The following is a 25,252-nucleotide window of genomic DNA, read 5'->3' on the forward strand; positions in this document are numbered from 1 at the left end:
TCCCCCATTAGATTATGAGCTCCTTGAGGGTAGGGACTATCTTTTGCCTCTTTGCATCTTTAGCACTTAGCACAGTACCTGGCATATAGTAGGTGCTTAATAAATGCTTATTGACTGACCGACTAACTGACTTTGATAGCTGTCTTCAAGTACATAAAGAGATATCCTGCAGAAGCATATTCTATTTGCTCTGCTTAGCCCAAAAAGGACAGAAATAGAAATAAGAGGTTGAAATGGTAGAGATGTATGTTTAAGCTTGATGGAAGAAAACATTACCTAACCAATAGAGCTGTCCAAAAGTGGAACTGGTTGCCTTGGGAGGTAGTGGGTTCTCCATCTTTTGAGTCCTTCAGCTGAAGGCTAGACAACCTCTAGTCAGGAATGTTGTACAGGGGATTTTTGTTCCCCAGGTATGGGTTGGATTGGCTGCTCCCCTAGGCTTCTTCCAACATAGATTTTGTGTGAATGTTGTATGCAGGCAAGGAAGACCCTATCTCAGAAGTGGGGAGGGGAAAAATGAGAATTAAGTATGTGAAGTAGAAGGTCATGTAGAAAGAGCACTGGATTTAGGGTCAGGATAACTGGGTTCCAATCCAAACCTGTGTGACTTGGGCTGAGATACTTTACCTTTCTGGGCCTCACTTGTCTTATTTGTAAAATGAGGATGTTAGCCAGATGGTTTTTGATGTGTGCATGTTCCCTCTTTAAATCTGTGATCCTGTCATTTGGATTTGAATCATAGTTGCTTGGCTTCTTACCACTTATGTGCCCTTAGAGAAATAGCTTAATCTTTGGGGTTTTTGGTGTAAAATGAGGGAATTAGGGCAGGTGATCCCAGTTGTTCCATCCAGATCTAAATACTATGCTATTGTAGAATAATGAAATTTATTTGGGGTTCTTCCTCTATCTCCCTTTCCAGATCCATTTCCTATCCTTCCTCTCTCTCCTTTCCCACATCCCCAGGCTTCCAGTACCTCCAGGACTAACTCAGGTCTTAGCTTAAGGCAGGGTAGAAGGCTAGAGAAGGCCAGCCTCAGACTATTTCACCTACTTACTACAATCATTTAAAATCTCTTGACCAGGGCATACAGCTTTGTGTTCCACAGGAAGAAATCACATTCAAAGTGAAAATGGCACTGGGAGAGAATGGTATGATCATGCAGTTAGCTGTTCCATGGAAACACCACATTGTTTTACAGCTTGGCAGCATCTGTGAGCCCATGCTTCTTAGGTATACCTGTGTATCCACTGCCTTTGGGTCTTATCTAAGACCATTGTCTTTGTTTACAAGGGGTGGGGGTACCTACATCACGTGGGATTTATCTCATTGTGGGAAAGGGTCACAGAAATGGATGCTCTGTCCCTAGAAGAGTTCAAGCCTACTAAAGATGCTGTTGGTGGTATTCCTACATTGAGAAGGAGGTGGAACTAGATATGGAAGTCTGAATAACAAGGGTTTTGTTCTAGGGCACCAACATTTAGAGAGTAAAGAAATTTAAGCCATGCATTTCTTCAGGAGTGTAGAAGCTGCTGTACTGAATAATCCCCCTTCCTGCTAAACTGAATTTGTTTTAATTTGCTTCCTATATTATTTTTGAATCATGAATTACAATTGTTGCTGCTTTCTCCAAGTGCCAAATCCCTAGGTGCAGCTCTGAGGAGATGACTTTTGAGGTCCCTTCTAACTTGAGATTCTAAGATACTCTGATTCTGCGATTGGGAAGCAACGTGGCACAGCAGGAAAAGTGCTGACTCCATAGCCAGAGGACCCTAGTTAAAATACTGTCTCTTATGCTGTATGACCTTAGTTAAATCACTTACCCTCCCTGGTCCTCAGTTTCCTTATATGTAAAATGAAGGGGTTAGATAAGGTAACCTCTGAGGGCCTTTCAGCTAGGATCCTCCGAGCATATGGTTCCATAAGATTTTCATTCACACTAATGAATAATAGATATCGGAACAGGAGGGTCCTGTTGTAAGGTCTGAGTGTGAGGGAGGAGGGAACAAAAAGAGGGGGAAGAGATTCAGAGGGGAGGACATTGTAGGGGCTTGTACTCGCTCTAGCCACACTGGAGTCTTGTCCTTTTCTTCCCGATGGTTTATTTTCATCAAAATGTATCTATTCCAGATTCCATTCTCTCAGGGCACTCTGCTGAAGTGTTAATGGGTCAATGTGTTATACACCTTAGATAACACAAGTGCTTTTTAAATAGGGGTGTTCCTGGCCTTGACATTTTTTAAACGGTTTTTTAAAAAAATTCTGAAATTAATAAACACCAAATAAAATGATCACTTCCATATACACAGCAGGAAAAGTTCAAGTCTTTATTAAAGTTTTCTTCTAAGTATATAATAAATTCACCATATGACTTTGTGACTCTGGTTCTCTTTGCATTTAAAAGAAACACTTTGATAACTTTGTTTTCTGATAACCCTATCCCTAACACCCCCACCCCCACTCAACCCCACCCCAATTTGAGGGAGGGGGTGGGGGGGGAGAAAGAGGAGAGACAGAGAGACAGAGGTGGAGGGGGGAGAGAGAGAGAGACAGAGAGTGAGAGGGAGGGGAGGGGGGGAGAGAGACAGAGAGAGAGAGACAGAGAGACAGAGAGAGGTGGGGGAGAAAGAGAGGGAGAGGAGAGGAGAGAGAGAGAGACAGAGAGAGACAGAGAGAGAAAGAGAGACAGAGACAGAGAGAGAGAGAGAGAAAGAGAGCATTTCATTTTAAGAAATATGCAGCCAAGCAAAACAAATTCCCACACTTGCTGTGCAGGAAAATGTATGTCTTATTCTGCAACTTGAGTTTCTGGTCTCTCTGTGAGGAGAATTTCAGGCATCATGTGCACAGCATACTTGCATGTTTGAGTGCAGCTCAGTGTAGTGGTAAACAGCCAGCCTCCGAGTCAGAAGACCTGGGGTCAAGCTGTGCCTCTTACTGGCAGAGTGAACCAGGGCAAGACATAACCTTCCCAGCACCCCCCGGCAAATGCTTTAGGATTATAAACTGCAGAATAGCTGCTTATGGGCATCCGCGGAGGCAGAGGGAGTTTCGTAATAGCTTGCATTTAGATAAACACTTTACAAATATTAACTCATTTTATTCTCACAGCCCTGTGAGGTAAGTGATATTATTTATTATCACTTCCATTTTACAGATGAGGAAACTGAAGCAGACAGCAGTTAAATGATTTGCCCAGGGTCACACAGCTAGTAAGTGTAAGAGGCTGGATTTGAACTCGGGACTTCCTTACTCCAAGGCTGAGCACTCTACTCACTGTGCCAATTAATTTCCTCTAATTTCTTCATAGGGGAATTCTGTATACCGATGAAATCACAAGCCTGCCCCCCCCCCCAAAAAAAAGATTATATAGAGAGAGGCGTTAAGGTCATAGATTAATGAGCAACAGACGGAATATTTTTATTATGTACAAGTACGTTGGGAGAAACTGGATCACAAGATTTAGCGGATCCTATAGATCCCAGCGCTGGACTGTCGATCCCCATCCCTGGAGAACCAGCTTCATTGAGAGGGACTTAACCAGAGGGGAGCCAATTGTTTTGACCTCAGAAAAGTTAAATTGTCTGAGGCACAGAGGGCTTCTGAATTGTATAGGGAGCACCCAGATGGTTCGTTCTTGGGTGATATCTGTGCGTTATGTGATGCTTTCTGCCCGTCCGTTCTATGTCAGGCCGGGGAAGCCACTTGATGGTTATAGGGGACATTCAGCCTGAATCTGAGTGTGTCTGGAAAAGATTCCCGGGTTCCTCCAGTGCATCAGCCGTCTCTCTCTGATAGTGAAAACCAGGCAAGCTGAAAGCCCGCGGCAACCTCCTCCCTCCGCACCCCCGCCCCGCCCCCCGCCCCACTTGCATGGGAAGGGGAGGCCAGGACTGTGACTCCTAACACATCTGTCTTACTTTAAGCCTGCACATCTGGAATCCAGCATTGGGACGGGGCTGCTCTCCAGGGCCAGCGGAACAGCTCAGGCCGGCTGCAGTGGGAATCTCAGTGTCAGTACCAACTTCGCCATCTTCAGGATGGAGCCAGAATTACGGCGCTGCTACCTCCAAGGTTGGAGGGTCACTGGATCTCCACGAGGTAAAGATGCCTCCTCCCCCCCCAAGGCGATCACAAACTCTCCCTGTTGCCCGCTGGTCCCTGCCCCTCAAGTCACCTCATGCCCTGAAAAGTCGTATTAAAGCCTGCATTTGGTACAAAACCAGACTTCCAGTGACACAGTCCCTTGCTATGGCCTCCACACTTTGAATTAGGGTCGGGCTTTCCAGAGGGCCCTGGACTTCTGAGCTTAGAAAACCGGAAGGGAGCCTCTGGTACGGAGACTCTATTATTTTTGTATCAGGAACCCCTTTGGCAGAAATAGCAAAGCCTATGGACCCCTTCTTCAAATAATGTTTTTAAATGCATCAAATAAAATACTTAGGATTACAAAGGCACTAAATTATATTGAAATCCAGTTATCAAAATATCCATTTTATGTATATATATTTATATGTATGTGTGTAGGTGTGTATATATATATATATATACACATATATACATATATATACATAAACATATACATATAATTTCAGGGGTTAAGAATCCCTGTTCTGCTATTTGTCCTTTGTATTCTTAAATGGGAAGAGGCGAACAGAAGCCTGATGAGCCCTGCCTGGGAACTGGATCAGCATCCTAGTATCTGGGGGACATGTTACTGGTCCCTTTCATGTAGGCCCCAGAGCTGGAAGGTTCCAAATGATGTGGTCTACTCCTTTCATTATACAGGTGGGGAAACACAGGCCCAGTGATTTGCCTAAGGCCACATGACTGGTTAGGCAGATCTTGGACTCAAATCTTGTCTCTAGAGAGATTCCCCATCCAGTGCTTCTTTAATTATGCCCTGTCCCACTTTGCCTTAACATCCGATTTTTGTAGCCATTTGTACATTTCAACCTTTCAAGTGGGCCACCAATCCCCAATGCCTTAGATGGGCCTATTCCTTACTTTTTTGTTCTCAAATATGCAGTGTGGTCTTGCTCAGTTCTGTCTGCACCCTAGGACATTGCATCATCAGGGTCAGAGAATAGCCCATGGCTATCAGGCTAAGGTTCTCTCTTGTGGGACATTAAGGAGGAGGAGGAGCTGTGGTTGATTGGGTTGTCAGGGACCTGAGCAGCCATGTGCAAAAAAATGCTGTATGAACATTCTGCATCTGCCACACACACTTCCCCCCAACCCACCACCAAGCTGAAGGAAGGTGTGGGGGAATGACCCAGAGAGAAAGTATTACCTTTGAGTTGCTTCCTGGCCCAGAGGCATGCTAAATTATTCTACAGCTGGCTAGGACCCACTGCTTAATTTCAATAACTTATAGGATTGTAGATCTAGACTGGGAAGCAATCCCAGAGGTCATCGAGCCCAACCCCTTCATTTTACAGAAGAGGAAACTGATATTTGAGGGAGGTTAAATGACTTCTCGACGAGGTCACGCAGGTAGCACATAGCAAAGCCACTGAACTGAAGCTGTCTGACTCCTGAGCCAGCACTTACTCTACCAACAAAGTCCCTTATAAATATGAACTTGTTTACCATATCCCAGAACATTAGAACTGAGGAGCCTGAGTCAAAGCTTAAAAGAGAAATAGATAGATAAATTCCACTTCACATAGTGAAGAAGAAACTCATAAGTGTCACATCAGTCTGTGGAAAGCAGATCCACAAGGCTGCTAGGACCTGGGAGTTGGGAAGACCTGAGCTGAACTCAGTCACCCGACCTCAGCGACTTACTGGCTGTGTGACCTTGGGCAAGTCACTTAGCTTCAATTTGCCTCAGTTTCCTCATCTGTAAAGTGGGGATAATAATAGTACCCACCTCTTAGGGTTGTTGAGGATAAAATTCAATCATATTTGTAAAGTGTTTTTGCAAACCTTAACAATACTAAATAAATGCTGGTTATTATTATTATTATTGTTATAATGGTTATTTGAGTAAACCAGGATGTTTGGAACAGATCTGTAACTCTTTGAAGTTGATTAGGTCACTAGGTAGTGTAGTGGATAGAATGCTGGGCTTAGAATTCAGATTCTACCTGAGATCCTCAAGAGCTGTAATGCCGGGCAAACCTGTCTCTGCCTCAGTTTCCTTATCTGTAGGAGATAGCACTTGCCTCTTAGGGCTCTTGTGAGGCTCAAATGAAGCAATATGTGAAATGTACTTTGCAAACTTTAAAGCATTATATAAATGTCAGCCATGACTATTATTATTAGGGAGGGTAACTAACTATATTCTTAATCCTCCTGTCAGAGACAGAGTGGATGATGAGGCTAACCTAGATCGTTCTGAAGTTCTCTTGTTCCTTTTCCCCCTTCTTCCTTCTATCCTACGTGCTATCATAGCTGTGAAGTGCGTCCAGGGCCAGAGTTCCTCACCAGGTCATACATGTTCTACTCAAACCGCCTGTTTAAAGCATACCAGTTCTACTACCAGGACCCTTCCTGCCGGGAACCCTCGTACTCCCTGCTCATCAAAGGCAAGCTACGCCTTCGCCAGGCATCCTGGATAACACGGGGAGCCACAGAAGCCAACTACCACCTGCACAAGGTCGGCATCGTCTTCCACAGCCAGAGTGCTATTCTGGAGATAGCAGAACGCATCAATCAGACAGATGGCGGGGGCTGTGGTAAAGTACTCCCTCCGGGGAGGTCCTGGATTCCAGGGACGGTCTATGAACTCCTGAGTGCCAAGGCAGAGAGAGACTGCACTGGGGCCCTGGGCTTTGCGATGCACGAGCTCAGCCTGATCCGAGTGGAAAGGCACTACAAGCTGCAGCAGATGCCGGGCAGTAGGGTGGTGGAGGAGCTCTATCTGGGTGACATCCACACGGAATGGTCAGAAAGGCTCCACTACAGACCCACCGGGTATCAGCGCCCACTCCAGAGTGCCATGGTAATGATACTAAGCAATCATTACACCACTGTGGGGGTTGGAAACCTTTTCTGAGGTGTTATTCCAGGTCAGAACAGATTCATTCTTATTTAAGATGTCTGTCTGCCAATAATGCCCTGGTGAAGTCCTCCTCCATTGCCCATGTGTAGGCTGGAGGTGATTCTGGGCTCTAGAAGGCTATTCCAAGGGAGCAGAAGCTCTGGGAAGGGCAGCGAAGCTGAGAAGGCTTTGAGTATGGGATAGGTAAGAGACTATGTGTCTGTCATCCAAGCACCAGTCAAGATAAGAGCAGAGGGGCTGCTCACCAGAAGGCTGACCACAAGGGATGATTTTTCTTTTTGGCTGCAGTACCACATCAAAGCTATTTACTAAAGGTGGGGAAAAGTTGTGATCTTCCCTTGGAGGAGGGTACACTTACGGTGATGTGGAGGTGAATCTTTTAAAGTTATCCAAGCATACCAATAATCTTTCTTCTCACCCAAATTAATTGTTTGATGGTAATATCCATGTCTGGTTGAGAGCAGAGTAAGTGAAATGCACTTATGCTGAAGATAAGCTAGTAATTTGTGTCTAGAGAAAGCAAGGAGACTTGAAAAATTAAGATGTGACCTCATGTTACCCAACTCCCACTTACAGATGAGGAAACTGAGGTCCAAAGAAGTTAAGTGATTTGTGCCATGTTTCATTAGTAGTTAATAACAATGCTGGACTAGTACCTTTGGCCTTCCGGTCCCACTAGGCCTGAAATCTCATACTAATCTCACAGTACATGGTATGTTACATTTAAATGATCCCAGAAATTGTGTCTGTGTTTATCTATATATCTCCTCTGTGAGCAGGCAGGAAATTCTTTGATAATAGTAAGAAGCAATATATCTATCGGCACCTAATTATGTGCAGGGCAGTCAAGGATTCAGACTGGATAGGAGGGACACTCCTTTCACTAAGGGTGTGGGGATAAAAGGATGGATGGGAATGAACTCCCAGCAATTTCTATACTCTCTCCCCATTGAAAATAGAAAAAAAGTATGCTCATGGTCAACAAAACACCTGTTTTTTTTTTCTGTTACCTGAGATCATTCCTTTTCTTTGGGTACTTTGTGTTTTGAGGCAGTCTGAGGCGAATGTTGACCTCACCTAAGAGAAGAGAGAGAGCAGGCATCTGTAGGGAGGTTATCATGTTATCCCATGATAGTATTGGGAGAGGAAATAGCTGTGAATCCAGGGATATGCTGTGATCCAGGAAAAAGCTGACGGTACATGGAGAATAACTGTTTCCCTTCTCCCTAAGCAACATTCCTTCCTCACCACTCCTCCAACTCCCCTATGTCCCCAGCCCCAACAACTCCCCAATACCAGCCAGTCTGGCTCCTTTCCAGAAAATTTACATCTATCACCAATTCTTTTTGAGATGTGATTGAGAATGGGAGAAGGGTGCCAGATGTGAGTGTTAAAAATACTACTCATTCAAAAAAAAAAAAAACGTAAAAGAGGGAGGAGAAAAAAATCGACTCTAGGGATTCTTTACAGAAGGAAGAGGCAGATAGTTCTAAGTAGCACATTCTGTTGTTCCACTGTGCTTTCCTGGGCCACAACCATGCTAGTGAGCTAAACCAGATGGTAAACATAAACTAATTTGAAACCAATCAGGTACCTGGATCCACTCCCTGCGTATGCTGTTAATTCACCAGCCTGCAGTGGACCAAGAACATCTGACTACATGATGTCCCCTCTCAGGGTTAATCAGAAACTGTCATATGCTGTTTCAGAAATTACTTTATGAAACTCATTTAATCTAGTAAAACTTTGGCTTCAGATTCAACATGTTAATTTTGTTGGACATGGGCCTTGGTTAAGAACAAGTGGAATTCTAGACAATGCTAAAAAGAACTTTATAAAGAGTAACACAGGGTAATTTTCTTTCTCTTAAAAAAATTATATCGAAGGAGAAAATGTCATTTCCTTCCCTACCTTGGCCCCCAGTATCCCGTCTGCCTTTGCTCTGAAGAAATCTTCTTGCTCCAAATTACCAGCCATTATCAAAGAATTTCCTGCCTGCTTGTGAAGGATATGTATGTATGCGTATGTATACTTCTGGGGCTTTATATTTAACTTACCACGTACTGTCACTATATATTAGGGTGACCTAAGTTGTAATGTTAGCCACAAATGGCTCAATTACAGGCTGTAATCAAGAACCATGTGGCACTACAGCTACCTACAGATGGAGGTGAGTTAATTTCTATTGCAACCATGTCTAAATATTAACTGGCATATTTTAAAGAGCTTTCAAAACCCATGGGTGTAAACCTCCCAAGCTAAATGTATATTTTTTCTTGCACAAATCTATGAAAAGTTAGATTCATCATGTAACTCCATATACAAAAGGTTTAAAAAGAAAGCCAAGACTAAGCCAGCTTTTGATCAAACGATTCCCTCCCATTCCCCAATCCTCTCCCCCTAGCTGGCACCTGGACTTCAATTTTCTCGGTACCAAGCTTCCCAGGCAACTTTGGTGAACATTTTCAACTTTTTTTTTTTAAATAACAAAGAGAATTTGTACAAAGATTTCCTGGTTGGGCCTTTCAAACATCACTCTTCCCTTCCCAAGCCAAATCCCCCTTTCCTGTTTCCTTCTACAATTGCAACGCAGCTCAATCTTCCCGTTCTCTGTCATTCTTATTTTGACAAGGAACAAGCCTACAAGTTATTCAGTTATAAAATCCAGGCCCTCTGCTCTCCCTTCTGGCTCCATTGACTGAGTTAGGGGAAGGATACTATCCCTGTGGCTTTATCCTGTGATATGTTTGGTTTGAAGTCTTCACAGCTTTTAGCAGTTTAAGCGGAGGGAAATGAACTGGCTTCTGATCTTATGTTTGGAGGAGGCTGGGATGGGGTGGGTGCTGTGACGTAAGACTTACGTCGTAAGTGTTGAGAGAAATACAACGTAGTAGGGACACTTGGGTTCTAGTCCTAGTTCTTTCATAATTCACTTTCCTTTGCTAGTCTTCAGTTTCCTCAGCTGTAAAATAAGGATTTTGGACTAGACCAGGGCTGGGGCACCTGCAGTCGTCTTGACTGATTCAGTCAAAAGGCTGCACTTAAGGATCTAGAGGCCACATGTGGCCTCAAGGCCAAGGGTTTCTCACCCCTGGACTAGACCATCTCTATGATTCCTCTGATTCTCTCATCCTCTTGTACTTCTACTTAGATGGAACTGGGGGTCTCAGGTGCTGGGTTACTTCTTTCAGTGTAGATCACAGCCCTTTTATCCCTCTCAAGCCCGTGTGACCCTGGTCCATGTCATTCAAAGATCCATCTGGGGGTCTTCCTTAGTATGCGTATGTGTGTAGTGGTAGGGAGGTTGTTTTTCGTTTATGAAAACAGGATTCCAGAAAGGGAGGCTAGAGAACAAAACACAAATCTTTATTTTGCAGCTTTGCCAAAGGCCCTAAATCTTACTATGGCTGGCTTGAGGTATCCTTTTCAGGTATATATTTGTATTTTAATAGGAGACTCCAAGATTAAAAAAAAAAGTCCTCCATAACCTCCCAAAATAGATTTGCTTTTGTTGGAGGGGAGAAGGCAGGCAATTGCAGTTAAGTGACTTGCCCAAGGTCACACAGCTAGTACATGTGTCAAGTATCTGAGGCCAGATTTGAACTCAGGTCCTCCTGACTCCAGGGCTGGGGCTCTACTCACTGCACCACCTAGCTACCCCCCAAAACAGATCTCTAATGAAGTTTTTTTTCGTCTAGTGGGAAGCTAGGGAAGAGGTTTGCAGGGATGGGGGTGGGAGGGGAGGGAGGGAAGGCAAGGCGATAGCCCATTCTACTCATTTTCCTTGCCTCTCAAGTTGACTGTACTTCTATTTCAACTCTCTGAAACTCACCATCTTTATTTTTGTCCCTTGCCAGCATCACTCGCACCCATGCCCAGCTTGTGGAATCATCTACCGTTCGGATGAACACCATCCCCCAATCCTACCCCACAAGGAAGTGCTGCCCCTAAGACTCAGTGGCAGGTGGGTCAGCATGAGGTGTGAGGTCCGACCTGCTGTACTGTTCCTCACCAGATTCTTCACCTTCCATGGGAGTAACCGGACATGGGAAGGCTATTATCACCACTACTCTGACCCTGCTTGCCGACAGCCCACATTCACTGTGTATGCCTTTGGGCATTACAACAAGGGCACCCTATCTACCAAGGTCAGAGGTGGCATGGAGCTAACATTCAAGGTCACCCAGGCCCGTGTGACGCCAATGGATCAGGTCACTGTGGTGATGCTGAACTTCTCACATCCAGGGAGCTGTGGGGATGCAGGGTCCTGGTCCCTTGGAATCGAGCAGGATGTCACACCAACCAATGGGTGCTTACCACTAGGCATCAAGCTCCCTCATGTAGAGTTTGAACTCTTTAAAATTGAACAAGACATAAGAGGCCAAAGCCTGCTGTTCATTGGAGAGAGGCCCACAGATGGCTCAAACCCAGATATTCCAGAGAAGCGTCCCACTTCCTACCAGGACCCTCTGGTCCAATGTGCTGGAGCATCCAGTGGCTTTTCAAGACAACTTCCTCACAGTCATCAGCCAGAAAAATATAGGAGTAGCAGGAACAGATCATCAGAAGTATCCTCTAAGGGCAGCCTACTTCTGATCATAGCCCTGACGTTTTTAAAGTGGGACTTTGACTGATCAAACTGTTGGCTTCCAAAGCAGGAAGAAATTCCCTACGGAGTTTGACATCCCTCCAGGCGCATCTCCAAGATCAGCACCTTCTCCTCTAACCCCTGAGACTCTGTAAATGCTTAAACATGGACAGAGGAACGGTGGTATTCTTGAGACTAGACTCAGCACACAAATATCCACTTCCAAGTTACTGAGGAATGCTGATTCGGCAGAACTCAGCAGTTCACACTAAAGCCGGTGACATGAATTAAAGATGCTGCTTTGAGCTTTCAGTGGCCTGTATTCAGAGGCAACCTCAGCCTCCTCCCAGAGTGCTAACTGCTGGAATTTCTGTGCTTCTCAAATTCAGAATTTTCAGCCTAGAAATTTCCAGCCTTCCAGGATCTCTGTTTCTGAGGTAGGGTTCAATCTAACGGGTGCTCCCTTTGTCTCATTCAAAACTAAGGGACTCAAAGATGTCTGAGAGGCAGGTTAAACTCTACACCCCACTTCCAGATCACACAGAAGCAAGTTGACTGTTAGTGCTTGTTTGAATACCCCTTGTTATTTTTAGCCACTAGATAGCCAAAGAATTCATCTGAATCTACAGTATATAGTTTTTCATTCTTCATCAGAAAATTCCCAATTCTTTAAATACTAACAAGAGAAAATGTTGTGGATATCTTATGGGTGGATGGCTTTAGATCCATTTTATTATTCTTTAGATCCATTTTACAAATAGGTAAGTGGCAAATCTAGAAAGTGAATTTTGTTATTTTATTCTCTGGTTATTTATAACCAGTACCCCCCATGAATAGGGCTATTTTGGGGGTTCTCAACCTTTTTTGTGTCATGAAGCCCTTCTTAGAAAGATATTTTTAAGTGCATAAAACAAAATACATAGGCTTAAAAGGGAAACCAATTATATCAAAATTGTTATTTAAATATTTTTTAAAAACTGACAGACCCCAGGCTAATAACCCTTGGATTATATGATCCCTAAGGTTGGTTTTTTATCTTTGTATCCACATCTTGCATGTTGTAAGAGCTTAATCTTTGAATCAAATTCTTAAAGTTCCTTCTGACTAAGGCCTATAACCTTTCAGTCAACAACCTGAAGTGTGAATTTACTTATGTGGTATAGTTAGCCATGGACTATAATTGGGGATGGGGGTTGAAAATAGTACTGAAGTATCATTTTCACACTGCTAAAAATTCCTCTGCCATGGTGAACTCAGAGGTCCCGAGAAACATTTTAATGATCTCCTTTCTTCCTCCATCCCACCTTCACCACTCACATTACATATTTTAAGATTCAAATCCAGGTCTCACAAGTGACTTTGTGAACTTGGACAATGAAATCCCTTTCCTTTGCTGGTCTGGTTTCCTCATCTGTAAAATGAGAGGGTTTTTAGATGATTTCTAAAGTCCTTTCCAGTTCTGGATGCTTTGATAGACCTATTGCCTATAAAGCAAATGCTCCTTTCCACTAGAATTCATCACCCCAGCCCGCTTATTTTGTTCAATTGGCATCTGCTGAAAAGTCCCATCTGACTTCTCTAAGCATTCTTGTTTTTAAAAAGTTAATCTTTGCAAGTCCCAAACTAAAAAGGGCTTTCAAAGGGCATATTTACAGAACTGCAGTTATAAGATTATTTATGGTTTGAAACCTAATGGATAAGGTTGTGGGGCTTTGGAGAGGGTAGAGGTTCCAGGGGATGCCATTTACACTAAACAATTCACCTATGTGTGGTGCAAATGAATCACATTTGCACATTAATCACATTATAATTTTTAATCACATTAAAATTAAAACTTAAAAATCTTTTTCATAAACAATTATACCAACTGAACAGTGTTCCCTGTGGTTATTAAAGATGGACATGTGTAAGGGCTTGTGTTCTAACTTTGAGTACCTATGATAACTAATATTTCTTCATGTATACATCCTGTTGTACACTGGCCCAGAATGAATCAGAAGTGTTTGGAAATAAGCTTAGAACACATAACTATATTAAATTATGAAGTATATATTAAAGGGGAAATTCATCCCCTTACAAACAGACCTCAATGTTTCTCCATTTCTTTACTCTGAACCAAAGGATCCTGATTTCAGGGCCAATATTTCAAATGGTTTTTCTTTGTCTGATCAGTTAATATCACTAGAAAGGTAAAAAAAAAAGTTTTTCTTTTGGGCAATGGAAATTAACATTCCAGGCTCAGGCTTTTATGTTTTATTGGCAACATCTCTAGGGTTGAAGTTGAGTGTATGGGTGTGAACTTTCAGGGAAGAAATGATCATTGGGTCCTACCTGCTACCTGTAGGGCTTCAGTTTGTTGAAGAGGGATGGGATATCAAAGTTGGGGCTGTCTTTGACATACACTGCAAATTTCTTGCAGCAAACTTTGACTCATGACCCACTCTACAAATCTGCGTGAGAACCTTGAAACATCCTTGGGTGCTGGTAGGGACAAATAAAAAGGGGGTGCTAGATTCTTAAAATTTGAGATAGTGCATTAGTATGTTTTGTCCTATAGCCACATATCATGGGCTCCTACTATATTAGAACTTTAAAATTAAAAAAAAGTACAGCTGTTCAAGTCCCACTGTAATATTGATACTAACGATCCAAATTATTATTGTTATTTTGAGACTATGTCTCCCTACCTTGCCCAGGCAGGAAATGCAGCAGCTACCATAGGTCTGATCCCAATATGACTTGCCATGGAAGCTTTAACTTGCTTCCCAGCCTGGGCCAGTTTGTCCCTCCTTAGGCAGCCTGGTGGCACTTTTCCACTCCTAGGAGCCCACCATATTTGTGTCATACTTACTGTGGACATCTGATTGGCTTTAGCCCTAATGCAGCTCAGAGCTCCCTGACTCAAGAAATCCACCAGCTTAGCCTTCCTAGCAGCAAGGGCTACAGGTATGGCCTATTGTGCCTGGCTGCTTTCTCGTTTTTTCTAAGGATGTGTTTAGTCTCACACCGGTGCTGCTGGAGACGACAGTGCCCGACAGTGCCCAACACAGTACAATGCGTACTTATTGACTGACTGGAGCACTAACTTCTGGTAATGTAGGTATTTATGGAATGGGAAGGGTTGAATGGGGGGGGAGGGGGAATGAGGAGGTAGCTGTTTGAAGAACACTGAAGGGAGGTAAAGTATACCTCAGGACTAGATTTTCCCTCTAGGAGGGAAAATGAGGTAGGTACTTCTGAGAGATAAAAAGTATGGGCATTTTGTCTCATTTTAGTGCATCACAGTAATCTTTAATGACCTCAAGTGGCCAAGAGAAGCAACAATCTCTTTGACATATACAAAGAAGGCCCACAAAGAGCCCCATACAACTGCAAGGCTGGAGGAAATATATCGGCCTTCCATTATTTATGCGCTTCCTCTCAGGTGGTTTCCCTTCTAAGTCACACTAAGTCCTGAGCCCAAGTCAGAGCCCTGAATTCACACCCAGAGAAGCACAACTATGTAGTTTGAACATCTCATCAGTCGGTGGGTGTGGAGTGACTGGCACACTCTAAGTAAGGAGAGAGGATGCTTACTTTCCAGCAGTCAAACTATCCATGGCAGGGATCACTACAAGTTAAGAGACAGCTGCTGTCTATGAATAGCACGTTACAGAGTCTGGCAAAAATTTTTTACACTTGACATAATTGCTGCCTTCAGCTTTAATATAGTTTTCTATATGGATAGGGAAACCATCCTGTCAACCTATACACCTAAAATGTTTTTCTTTCATTTCAGGGTCTCAGTTTCCTTATCTGTTAAAGTAGGGTGAAACGGGTGATCCCTGAAGGGTCCTTCCAAGTATGATATCATATGGCTCTTTGCCCAGATAACTAAGAGATTAGGAGATTGACCCAAAAGGATTTAATGATATATTTGGAAAGGAATGGCTATAAAACTATTAAGACTTTAAATGGTGAGGGTTTTTTTCCTGGTGATATATTTATCTTTGGGGCTGCTAATAGTCCACCCTGCCCCCTATGATACTGATATCCCCTCTTCCTCCATTAAATACTCCTTTGCCCTTATGCTTGCGCTCTTAATGCAAGCTAGAGTTATCTACTCAATAAAACAAGATGGAAATAGATCAGAAATAGGCACCAACTCTTAGTAAGTTTCAGATTATGAAGACTTGTGATATGAGGCGACAGTTTCTGCATGATGAATCCGTTTCCTGTAAAAGCAGAATCATAAATGCTGCTGTCTAGAACTCTTTTAAGACTTGTATGTCTGTTTTCTCTTTGCCAGGAGGCTGGAAGTAGGGTTGGTGGGCCTTTCTGGGGTCTCATTGTTAGGAGAGGGGGCTTTTATTAAAAAAAAATTACTCCCAAGGGTTAAAGCAAAAAAAGATGACAGCATGACAAAATTTCACATTTCCGGAGTTATGCTCTGGAAGCAAGGAACTAAGGGCTTTCACATCCATCACCCCAATGTACATTCCCTAAAGATTTCTATAATTTAAAATTGCAAATATTTTAAGGCTTCAAGCCAGCAGTAGAGTCAGCATCATGACAAAATGGATTTTCTTGGCAAAATCTCAGATTTCAACCAACTCTTGCAAACCTTTTTAAAATGGAAGGTCTTGAGGGCAGGGAATGGTTGCCCGAGTGTGTATATGGGCATTTAATGTTTGTGGCACTGTATTGAGCAAGAAATACAGCCAAGCAGAAGTAGCTTGACAGAAGTCCTACACTTCCCAGCCCCCTCCCCAAAGCAAATTTAGGGTATTTTATTGCTATACATTTTTACTATTCCTTCCTTTCTTGAAGTATCTTTTGAGATATCAAACATGACTAAGAAAACAGGCAGTAGTAAAAGAAAAGCTCTCTGTTCCTCAGGATGATTTAGGGAATAAGTGCACCTTAACTCAGGCTTATGTAGTTCTGAGTGTATCACTGGAGGTAGCATCAAGTTGTCTAATGAGCATATCCATTAACACTGGCTCAATGAATTCAAGCTTTTATTTCTATTCTTTTTTTAAAAGAGAATGTCTCTGTGTAGACACTAGCCTAGTGCTTCCCACCCTGCTGTCCTCCAGTTTACCTGTATCTAATAAATATGCTGCTTTTCCTCTATGAATAATACAAAAACCCCAAAAGATGCAAAAGATGCCATGTCAAACCAATTTACACTCATTTCTAAAACACACTCTTGGGATAATGATTATTCATTTCATCAATAACAATTTGCATTACAAATCTTTATTCCCATTGATTTGCTAATCTCTTTCATAAAAAAATCACTGCTCTTACAAGATGCCAGTATGAGATGTGGGATTAAAGACAAAGATCCTCCACTTTTGACTCCCGCAAGTGATTTACTTTTATGAAAATATTTTTTCTAATGGGAAGAACACTAGACAGAGTCAAAAGAGAGGAACTCGAATCCTAGCCCTGCCCTAACTTGCTGTGTGATCTGCAGCAAGCCATTCCAATTCTCTGGGCATCAGTTTCTTCCTCTGAAAAATGAAGGGGCTGGCCTAGAGTCAGTTTAAGGCTTCTTACCACTCTCATTCTGGGATTCCAATTCAAAGCAACAACACATCAGATGCAGAAGAAGAAATGGAATCTCGTGTCTTAATACTCTTTAAGTTACCCATTCAAAATGAATGTACAATGAAACTTCCATTAAATATGTCCAGAGCACAGAATTTATTAAACATAATACTGAGCCAAATAATACAAAAGTGGACGCTTTGGCCTGGCACGTGTTGCCTGACTGATACAGACTATGTGAACACATGATGTATAGAACTTGTTTAAACTACAGAAGCAGTAGTCAGCCTTCTCCTCAAGAGTGTATAATTACTATATAATTATATAAACTTATTACATGTCAGAAAACAAAAATACACAATGGGAAGTGTTCTCCCTGCATCAGCTTTAAAAATTAATTATGCCAAAACAGAAAATATAACTTTGATACACAAGAAAAATGGAATGAAGTTTTTTTTTTAACTACATCTGTTTAATAAAGGTACAGGTAGAATCTCACTACTAGAAATTAGAATCAAATATACATCAAGAACTGTAGGAATTATCAAGAGGAGGAAGTGTGGAAAGCACGCCAGAGACTAATCTGAATTTTAGAAAATCTCTTCAGTCACTTACAAAGGGGAAGAACATTTCAACAAATCCTTTTGGGATTCTGGTCGGATGTTTCAAGCAGTAACTTTAGATCCTAGATGCAGGGCTGGGAAGAATCTCAAGAGGTGATCTAGTTCCACTCCCTGTTTGTAGGTGAGCCAACTGAGACCCAAACAGGTTAAGGGGCTTGTTCAAGGTCACATAGTAGCAGAGCCGGGATTTGAACCCAGGTCTTATGATTCCAAATCCAATCACTCTTTCCAGTGCATCACACTGCCTCTCATTTAGAGAAGAGAGTTCCTATAACATATAAAGGCAAAATACTAGCAACGGGAGTAAGAACGTGTATTCTCTCTTCTAGTATCTGTATACGAACATTGCGAATATACACTTGAGGCTCATTAGACTTATTTATGAAAAGCGTGATAGTGCTTTGGAAAGAAGCAGCCCCTGTACTAATGGTCTCAGTATTATTGGCAAGCAAATTCTGACTGGAATCAGTCAAACAATATACCCCCTTCCCCCCATGATGGGAAGGGGTAGGGTGGAGATGTTGAATTCCAGAGGAGTAACAGCTGAATTTAGTTTACTTCTAAAAACAATGCCCTAAAAATGCAGGCAGTTCAACAACAAAAGAGTCCTAGGGTTGGTGTACGAAACATGCACAGCGATTTATCACTTTCTTAAGTAACAAGCCCTATTAATTATGAATAAGTTATAGTCATATCTCTCTCTGCCTTGCCTACCCGTACAGATATTTTAAAAGAAATACAAGGGACATTTTGGTGACAAACAGCATGCTCCAAGCCCATGCTTTTGGCCCAGAAGGTGATCAACATAGGTGTTGCCCCATCCCTAGTTACAATGCTTGTCAATAACCAAAGCTGATGATGGTATCAGTCCAACACCAACATCCATTAGTCAATGATTTAATATATATCAACCCTTTGGTATAATAAAGTAACTGTAATAAGACATTGTCACAGTATCATTTTCTGATTTTAAAAAATGGCATTTATCTAGTAGCAACAGATTATTATCCTGGGCGCCACTTTATTCCACCATCACTTTTTAATCAGGCCATTGTATGCCAAGGAAACATTCCAAAAATGGCAGGTTAGACAATAGCTATATTTTTTGTTTTCCCAAGGTGCCTAAATACAGAAATAATGCAAATGTTTTCTAATAAACTGGTCTTACTAAAAAAAAAGCCCCAATTAATTGAACTGCTCATATGTGAACCTGATTCCACAATGAACTACTATAATAAACCAAGAATTAAAATAAAATCCCTGTAATGAGAGTAAATTAAACCTGAAACATAAGTTCTACAGATTTGTATTCAAAATCCGTAAAGGAAATAAAGTTTAAAAAGCTACTGTCATCTGGAGAAATGTAGGCAGTTCTACATTTTTTTTTCTAGTATTACTGAGAGTGGAAGCACATGGGTAAGGTGTTCAATGGGTGGACATTTAAAAAATGTAATGGTATCTCTGTTTCTTACAGATACCCAATCTAGCTCCTTAGTTGATACCTGCCTCCCCCAACTCCATTTTCCCACTATCAAGCTCACCATACCTAGCTCCATCACTGTCTCTCCTAGAAATGCAGTGCCAATTTAGGGAGAGGTATAAAATACCCAGTCATGCCTGCATTTTGACACATCATCTGAGGCTTCTGTGCTGCCACTTCAGTAAGTGATGCTAATAACAAAATGTCTAAAAATATGCACTTTCAAGAATGGCTGTAAACTTCGCATACAAGTTAGAGTACATATGTGGGTGTGGATGTACACATCCACACCTCACACACAGAGTGAGAGTGTTAGCCTATCCACAGGGCGGCCAAAGTCACTACACTAAGCCAAATTGAGAATTTTCTTTATAGAAGACTTCTAAATTCAACCCCAAGAAGTCCTGAAGGCTTTCAGATACCAAGAAAGTTTAGGCAGCATAATTATATCGTTCTATTTGTGACTAGGAAGACCTTTGAATTACATTGCTGTAAACTCTATTTCACTTATATGAAAAATAACCAAATCTAAGATGAAGAGAAACAACCAACTGATATAAAAGCCCACACTGATGCTAATGTCCTTACAACTCTGTACCATCTGTCCACGAACAGAAAAATATGAAGTATAAGCATCTCTAACACGGCATACAAAGGAAGTTTAGACAAAGTCCTACTCCTAATAGCTACTAAACAATATCCTACCTTATTCAGGGGTTCACAACCCCTGGATTTTTCAACTTTGTTTCTTTTATGGATTTTGAAGACAGATTTGTAGAACTTGTTTCAGGTTTAATTTAATTATAGGGATATTATTTTAATTCTTGGTAAACAAGAAGGTAGGGGTTCAAAAAAAGCCCTCCCTTGCAAAATCTAATCAGGTTCATATGAACTCTGAGTGAAACAGAAATCAGGTATTTGGAGCGTATGCCTTTAAAATCTGAAAAGCAACTGCAGATCTTATCAGATGTAGGTGTAAAGGACACTCTCAATACAACTCCATTTCTGTCTCTCTTAGGAAACAAGGTTTTTCCAACATTGTCATAACTGCAAGTTTCTGTCATTCAAAATCTTTTCCATTCATCTTTCCTTAGCCCTGAGAGGCTGATCAACATCTGGCCTAAGTGGGAGACATAGGGCAGTGCTATGTAGTGGAAAAATCACTAGGTTTGGAGTCTCAGGAGGTGGATCTGAAAATTCTAGCTTCACTACTACTGTGTGTGTGTGTATATATATATATATATATATATATCCTTAGGCAAACTCCTTACCCTCACTGGGGGACTCAGTTTCCTCATTTTGTAAAGTGAGGAAACAGACTAGATGATCCAGTTTTAAATTTCATGTTAGCAGTACAGAAAATCCCAGCAGCTAGATAGCAGTCAAGAGTTTTCAGTCTCCAGCATGTGGAAGCAATAGCCTCCTTTCACTGGCCCATAAGGTCAGTGTTAAGAAAGGGCTCAAATATTCCTTACAGGGCACATATCTTTACTTTTTAAACCAAGCATTTCACAAACAAGATTTTAAAAAATAAAGCAAAAAAAAACTATGCAGACCAACTTTCAGAAGAGACCCTGGAATTAGGTAATTTAATAATTAAATATTAATTCCATAGGCAAATGATAATTAAATGACTGAATATTATGGTAGACATTTATCCCACACTGAGTGGACAAATGGGAGGGTTTTCTATGTGCCCAAAACTAGTCACCATTTTGAAAAATGTCAAAATATTAAAAATGGTACATGTTACAATGCAGGGTAGTGTGGTGGACAGAATTATTGCACTAGAAATCAAGTAGATATCAGTTAAATCTTTCCTGTGACAGTTCATGGATTCAAGTTAGTGATGTCTTACGACCTAGGATCCCACATACTGGGTGTTTTTTAACATGTTGCCAAATGTTTACAATTTATCCTTGTACCATAGCTTGTTCCCAAGTTCACCTGAAGGTGAGTTAGCTTTGAGTGACCACCGTATTCAGGTAGGTGCCACTGGTCTGCTGCCTTTAGAGGGCAATTCTGTTCTTGCAATTTATCTGAAAACATTTTGGTTTTCATGGATTGCTGGAGGTTTTTCATTCCCCTCCCCTTCCTTTCTGCAGGTATGAGCCTCTCTCTCTGAAGGCATCAACTCTCGACCAGTGGAATCTACTGTGATTTTTATCAGTACTCATTACTGTCTATGCAAGCAATTTTACAGATCAGGGAGGAAGAAAAAACATGCAGGTCAGAAAGAATCATTAAAGGTGACTTTGGCCTAAAATTCAATTTTAAAAATATTTATTAGCAGTCTACTATATGTGAAGCACTAAGGGAAATAAATGATGATGGATTGCTTTTTTAAAAAATTGCATTTAGGATTCAAGTCTTCTGTGGGAATAACACACAGCCACTATAATCTCCATGGCTGAGGTTCAAAGGGAGCTTAAATTCTCAATTTAAAAATATGCTCGATAAAATTTTATGAAACTTGATGACTGGCTCATTGCTTTTCGCATGCTCTTTACTGAGATGGCCTTCACTGGGGGCTGGATTTAGAGGGCAAGGGCAGAGACCTGAGTAGCAGTTTGTAATTCAAGAGGAGAGGATAATCTTATCCCTCCAATCTCTTACCTCCTCACCTCCAAATCATCACACCCATTGGGGGGTTTTCCTTGCTCACTGGTCCTTCTCTTCCCCTCCTAGCTTTATTTTAATGGTTTCAGTTCTCCCTTCACTGTTTGGAACTAGCCACTTGTGAAAATCACTCTCTCCCCTTACCCACTCCCTCCCTGCCCCACACCCATGAAGGCTGATAAGACACCAGAAACATGATGCTCTTGGATGTCTAGTATGCCTTTCTCTGGCATGTTCTTTGGCTGTTCTGAGGCCCTGAATTTTATACTCTGTACTGATAATAAATGATAGAAAACCAACCTCTCCCTCAGCTCATAAGAAACACGCAATAGAACCCTAGCCAACAAACAAAACAAGAGGAAAGTGTTCACAGGCTGACAGGAGAAGGAATCGACATTTTTGTATTTAAATTTTAATTAAGACACATTCTTCTATGAAGTGGGGGCAAATTCTCCATAGGTTATAATTTTAGAAACTCTGAAACTCAGTGGCTTTTAACCCTTCCCCCAATAAAACCTCAGCCCAATCACCACTGTCCTTGTAAGTTTATTGGGACAGTACTGCCTTTGTCAAAGTTTAGGTGGAAAAAAACGGAGTGTGACAAAGGGCTAAGAGAATCTTAAAATTCCAACTCAAGAAATAATGTATCCTTGTCTTAGTTGTACGAGGTCCCACCTAGAAGCTGTGAAAACATACACACACACACACACACACAAATTTTAACAACTATTATGGGTATCTTTTACTTTATTTAACCCAGTTTAAAGATGTGGCTTTGGGCACCCATGTCACTCCAGGGTGTCCCAAGAGTCTTTGTGAAGATATTTCAATTTGAAACTTCACTAAGTTATTTAAACCTAAAAGTTCACTAAGACTTTTGAGGCACCCTGGATTTTGATTCTCTTTCATGAGGAAGTACTTGATCTTTCCTTCTAGAGCAACACTGAAGGCCAGATTAAACAAAGAGACTTGAAGGTCAACATGTTCAAGTCTACAACTCCATTCACCACAGGGGCTCATAGTACACAAGAAGAGAGCTTATGGGGAGCCGAGGTTCAGAGCAGCTTGCTGAACCAGCACCCTGCCTCCAAGGAAGATTCTGTTCTGGGAAGCACCTAAAATACTTAGGTCATGCTAAGTTTCTTAGTTGAACTAGTCCATCTTTATCTTCTCATCTTCTTTTCTAACAACTAAATTCACAGTCCAGTCCATGACCAGTCAATAGAGCCTAATTTCACTTCTTAATTATTTTAGCTGCTTCACTTAAGAGATAAGGTTTCTTTCCCTGGAAATACAGTAACTAAAAAATTCTAGACTTGAATGGGGGCGACAAGGCTTAAAGATTTCCATCTTTAACCAGCAGTTGACCACTTAAAATTTTAGCAATTTCATCTGTAGGCCTTTCAGTTAAGATCAAGAGGATCTAAGAAGACATTTTACTAAAACACAAGCATTGTGAAACAAACAGATAATGCCTGTCATTTTTAATTAACTTTTCTTTTGCAAATGTGACAAAATAACAAAAGAAATCTTCATTTTGGGGCTTTATTTAATTTTTTTTTCTTTTAAAGATGCTACATAGTCCAACAGGATTGGTCATTTACGGCATAGAACTAATTTACAGTCAACTCTCAATTATCTGCTTTGTGGGCTAGTTGGGAGGTTTCCTCTGACCACCAGCCCCTTATTTAGGGTGGGTTTCTCTCTCCTGCCTCCCAGTTGGCTCCAGGACTATCTCCCCTAGCCACTTCTAGAACAGTGTCCCCTCCATACTATTGGGATAACTTTCCATGTTGCTACTCCAATTAAGGGCCAAAATGGGGGAGGGGAACGGGGATGGAAGCCCAGCACAATGAGGGAAGGTGAAATAGGATGAATTCAAGAGTGACATTAAAATGACATTTTTTAAAGGTTATCTGCACTATGGCTACCCCCTCCATCAGCAGGGTAATCAAGAGTTGACTATTACTACTGGTATAATTTGCCTCCCTTCCCCGAGATAGATGTTACTTATTTACATAGAAAAACATTTCCTGACTGTTGTTTTCCAATGTTCAAATAAATCAGAAGTCCACATTTACATAGCGCCCCCGCACCCCCCAAAGCAGTAGGAGACAGAAGGATCCCACAGCTCTCCAGCAGCAATGACAGGTCAACCCACCAGCCTTAGAGCGGTGATTTCTATGCCATAGCATTAGTCATAACCTTGTGACAATAAGGAAACATGAGATGAAATACATTAAATAAGTTAAATAGGCATTAAACATCTTTGAATAACAGTTTAATTCAACTAAACGAACCAACAGCAGTTTAGCTTGGTCCCTTTAAGAGAACAAGGCAACGACCTTTCTCCTAAAATGTTGTGTACCATTAATCAATATATGCCTCCTATTGGTGACTAGCACATCCAATGCTGTCACTTAATTCTTTTCAGCTTCTGACTTGATTCACTTAAGTTCCCAAAAAATAATTGGTAACTTGCACAGAACTGAAGACATGGACAAACTCTTAAGTTTATGAGCAGTATGTATGGTGGATTAATATTTTACAGAGATTCCTGACCCTTCCTGCTTAGCTCTGGTTCCACTATCTTAAGGGGGAGCTCTAGCAGTTAAGGAACCAGTTTCTCATTTTAAAAGAGGTAATCTAGCAACATGTACCAAGGTCTAAAAATGATTAAAATTGCATTTACAACTTATCATTTGAGTATTAACCACAATTTTCCTTGTCATTTAGTAAAGATCATTCTTTTTGCATTTGGTTTTTGCCCCGATTACTCACTGTACATTTCAAACTTTCTAGGAGATTATGTTATGTTATATTTGTGCAGGGGAGAAGGGGGGTAATTTAAAGGCAAGACCTGTGAGATGTCATACATTAAATTCTTTGTTATGAATAAATTTAAATCCCATGATATGGCAGATCCATCAATCCAATTTACCAGCCTCTGCATGCTGCCTCTATAAGGCGATTTTCCCTATAATTACACCAACGATAAAGAACAAGACGACCAGAGCCAGAAGTCGGGTACTAAGCCCTTCTTCCTTCACGATGGTGGCTGAAGTGGAAACTGGGCTATTGCTTTGCAGGGTCTTCCTCATCCGCAGGCCATCTTCTTCCTGTCAAAACAAATCCACATTTACAAAAAAGCCCAAGGTGCTTGAAATAAGAGTTGGCTGTTTGTTGATTATATGGTTGTCGCTTGAGGGGTTTCACCTCCAAATGACTGACTTACCACTCACTACCCCTGCGACAGAACACAGCCAATTGTGACAACTGGGACATAATGTCAGCGTTAATGCTAGAACTATTTATGGGATGATAGAATTAAGTGCTGGAAGGAACCTAAACTAACATCTAGTCCAGGGTGGATCATGGATGTTAAGGCCCATGAGCTAAG

At 41.5% G+C, this 25,252-nt stretch overlaps 2 protein-coding genes across 4 annotated transcripts in view; one reads left to right on the forward strand and one right to left on the reverse strand.

The window, feature by feature from the left end:
- The window catches only part of APCDD1L (APC down-regulated 1 like), a 50,002-nt gene extending 36,500 nt beyond the window's left edge, over nt 1-13,502 (forward strand). Inside the window, exons 2-4 of the mRNA XM_036751822.1 lie at nt 3,925-4,099; nt 6,398-6,947; nt 10,865-13,502. Of these exons, the coding sequence (XP_036607717.1) occupies nt 3,925-4,099; nt 6,398-6,947; nt 10,865-11,641 (1,502 nt within the window). The 3' untranslated portion in view covers nt 11,642-13,502. The remainder of the gene's footprint in view (nt 1-3,924; nt 4,100-6,397; nt 6,948-10,864) is intronic.
- Nucleotides 13,503-17,262: 3,760 nt separating this feature from the next.
- VAPB (VAMP associated protein B and C) overlaps nt 17,263-25,252 on the reverse strand; it is a 69,630-nt gene continuing 61,640 nt past the window's right edge. For all 3 annotated transcript variants that reach the window (XR_005009985.1, XM_036752912.1, XM_036752913.1), the window contains exon 6: nt 17,263-24,971. Coding sequence is in view for 2 of the 3 variants with exons in the window: in XM_036752912.1 (XP_036608807.1) it covers nt 24,813-24,971 (159 nt within the window). In the remaining variant the exon portion in view is untranslated. The remainder of the gene's footprint in view (nt 24,972-25,252) is intronic.

Source organism: Trichosurus vulpecula, chromosome 3, assembly GCF_011100635.1.
Source record: "Trichosurus vulpecula isolate mTriVul1 chromosome 3, mTriVul1.pri, whole genome shotgun sequence".
Lineage (NCBI taxonomy): Eukaryota > Metazoa > Chordata > Mammalia > Diprotodontia > Phalangeridae > Trichosurus > Trichosurus vulpecula.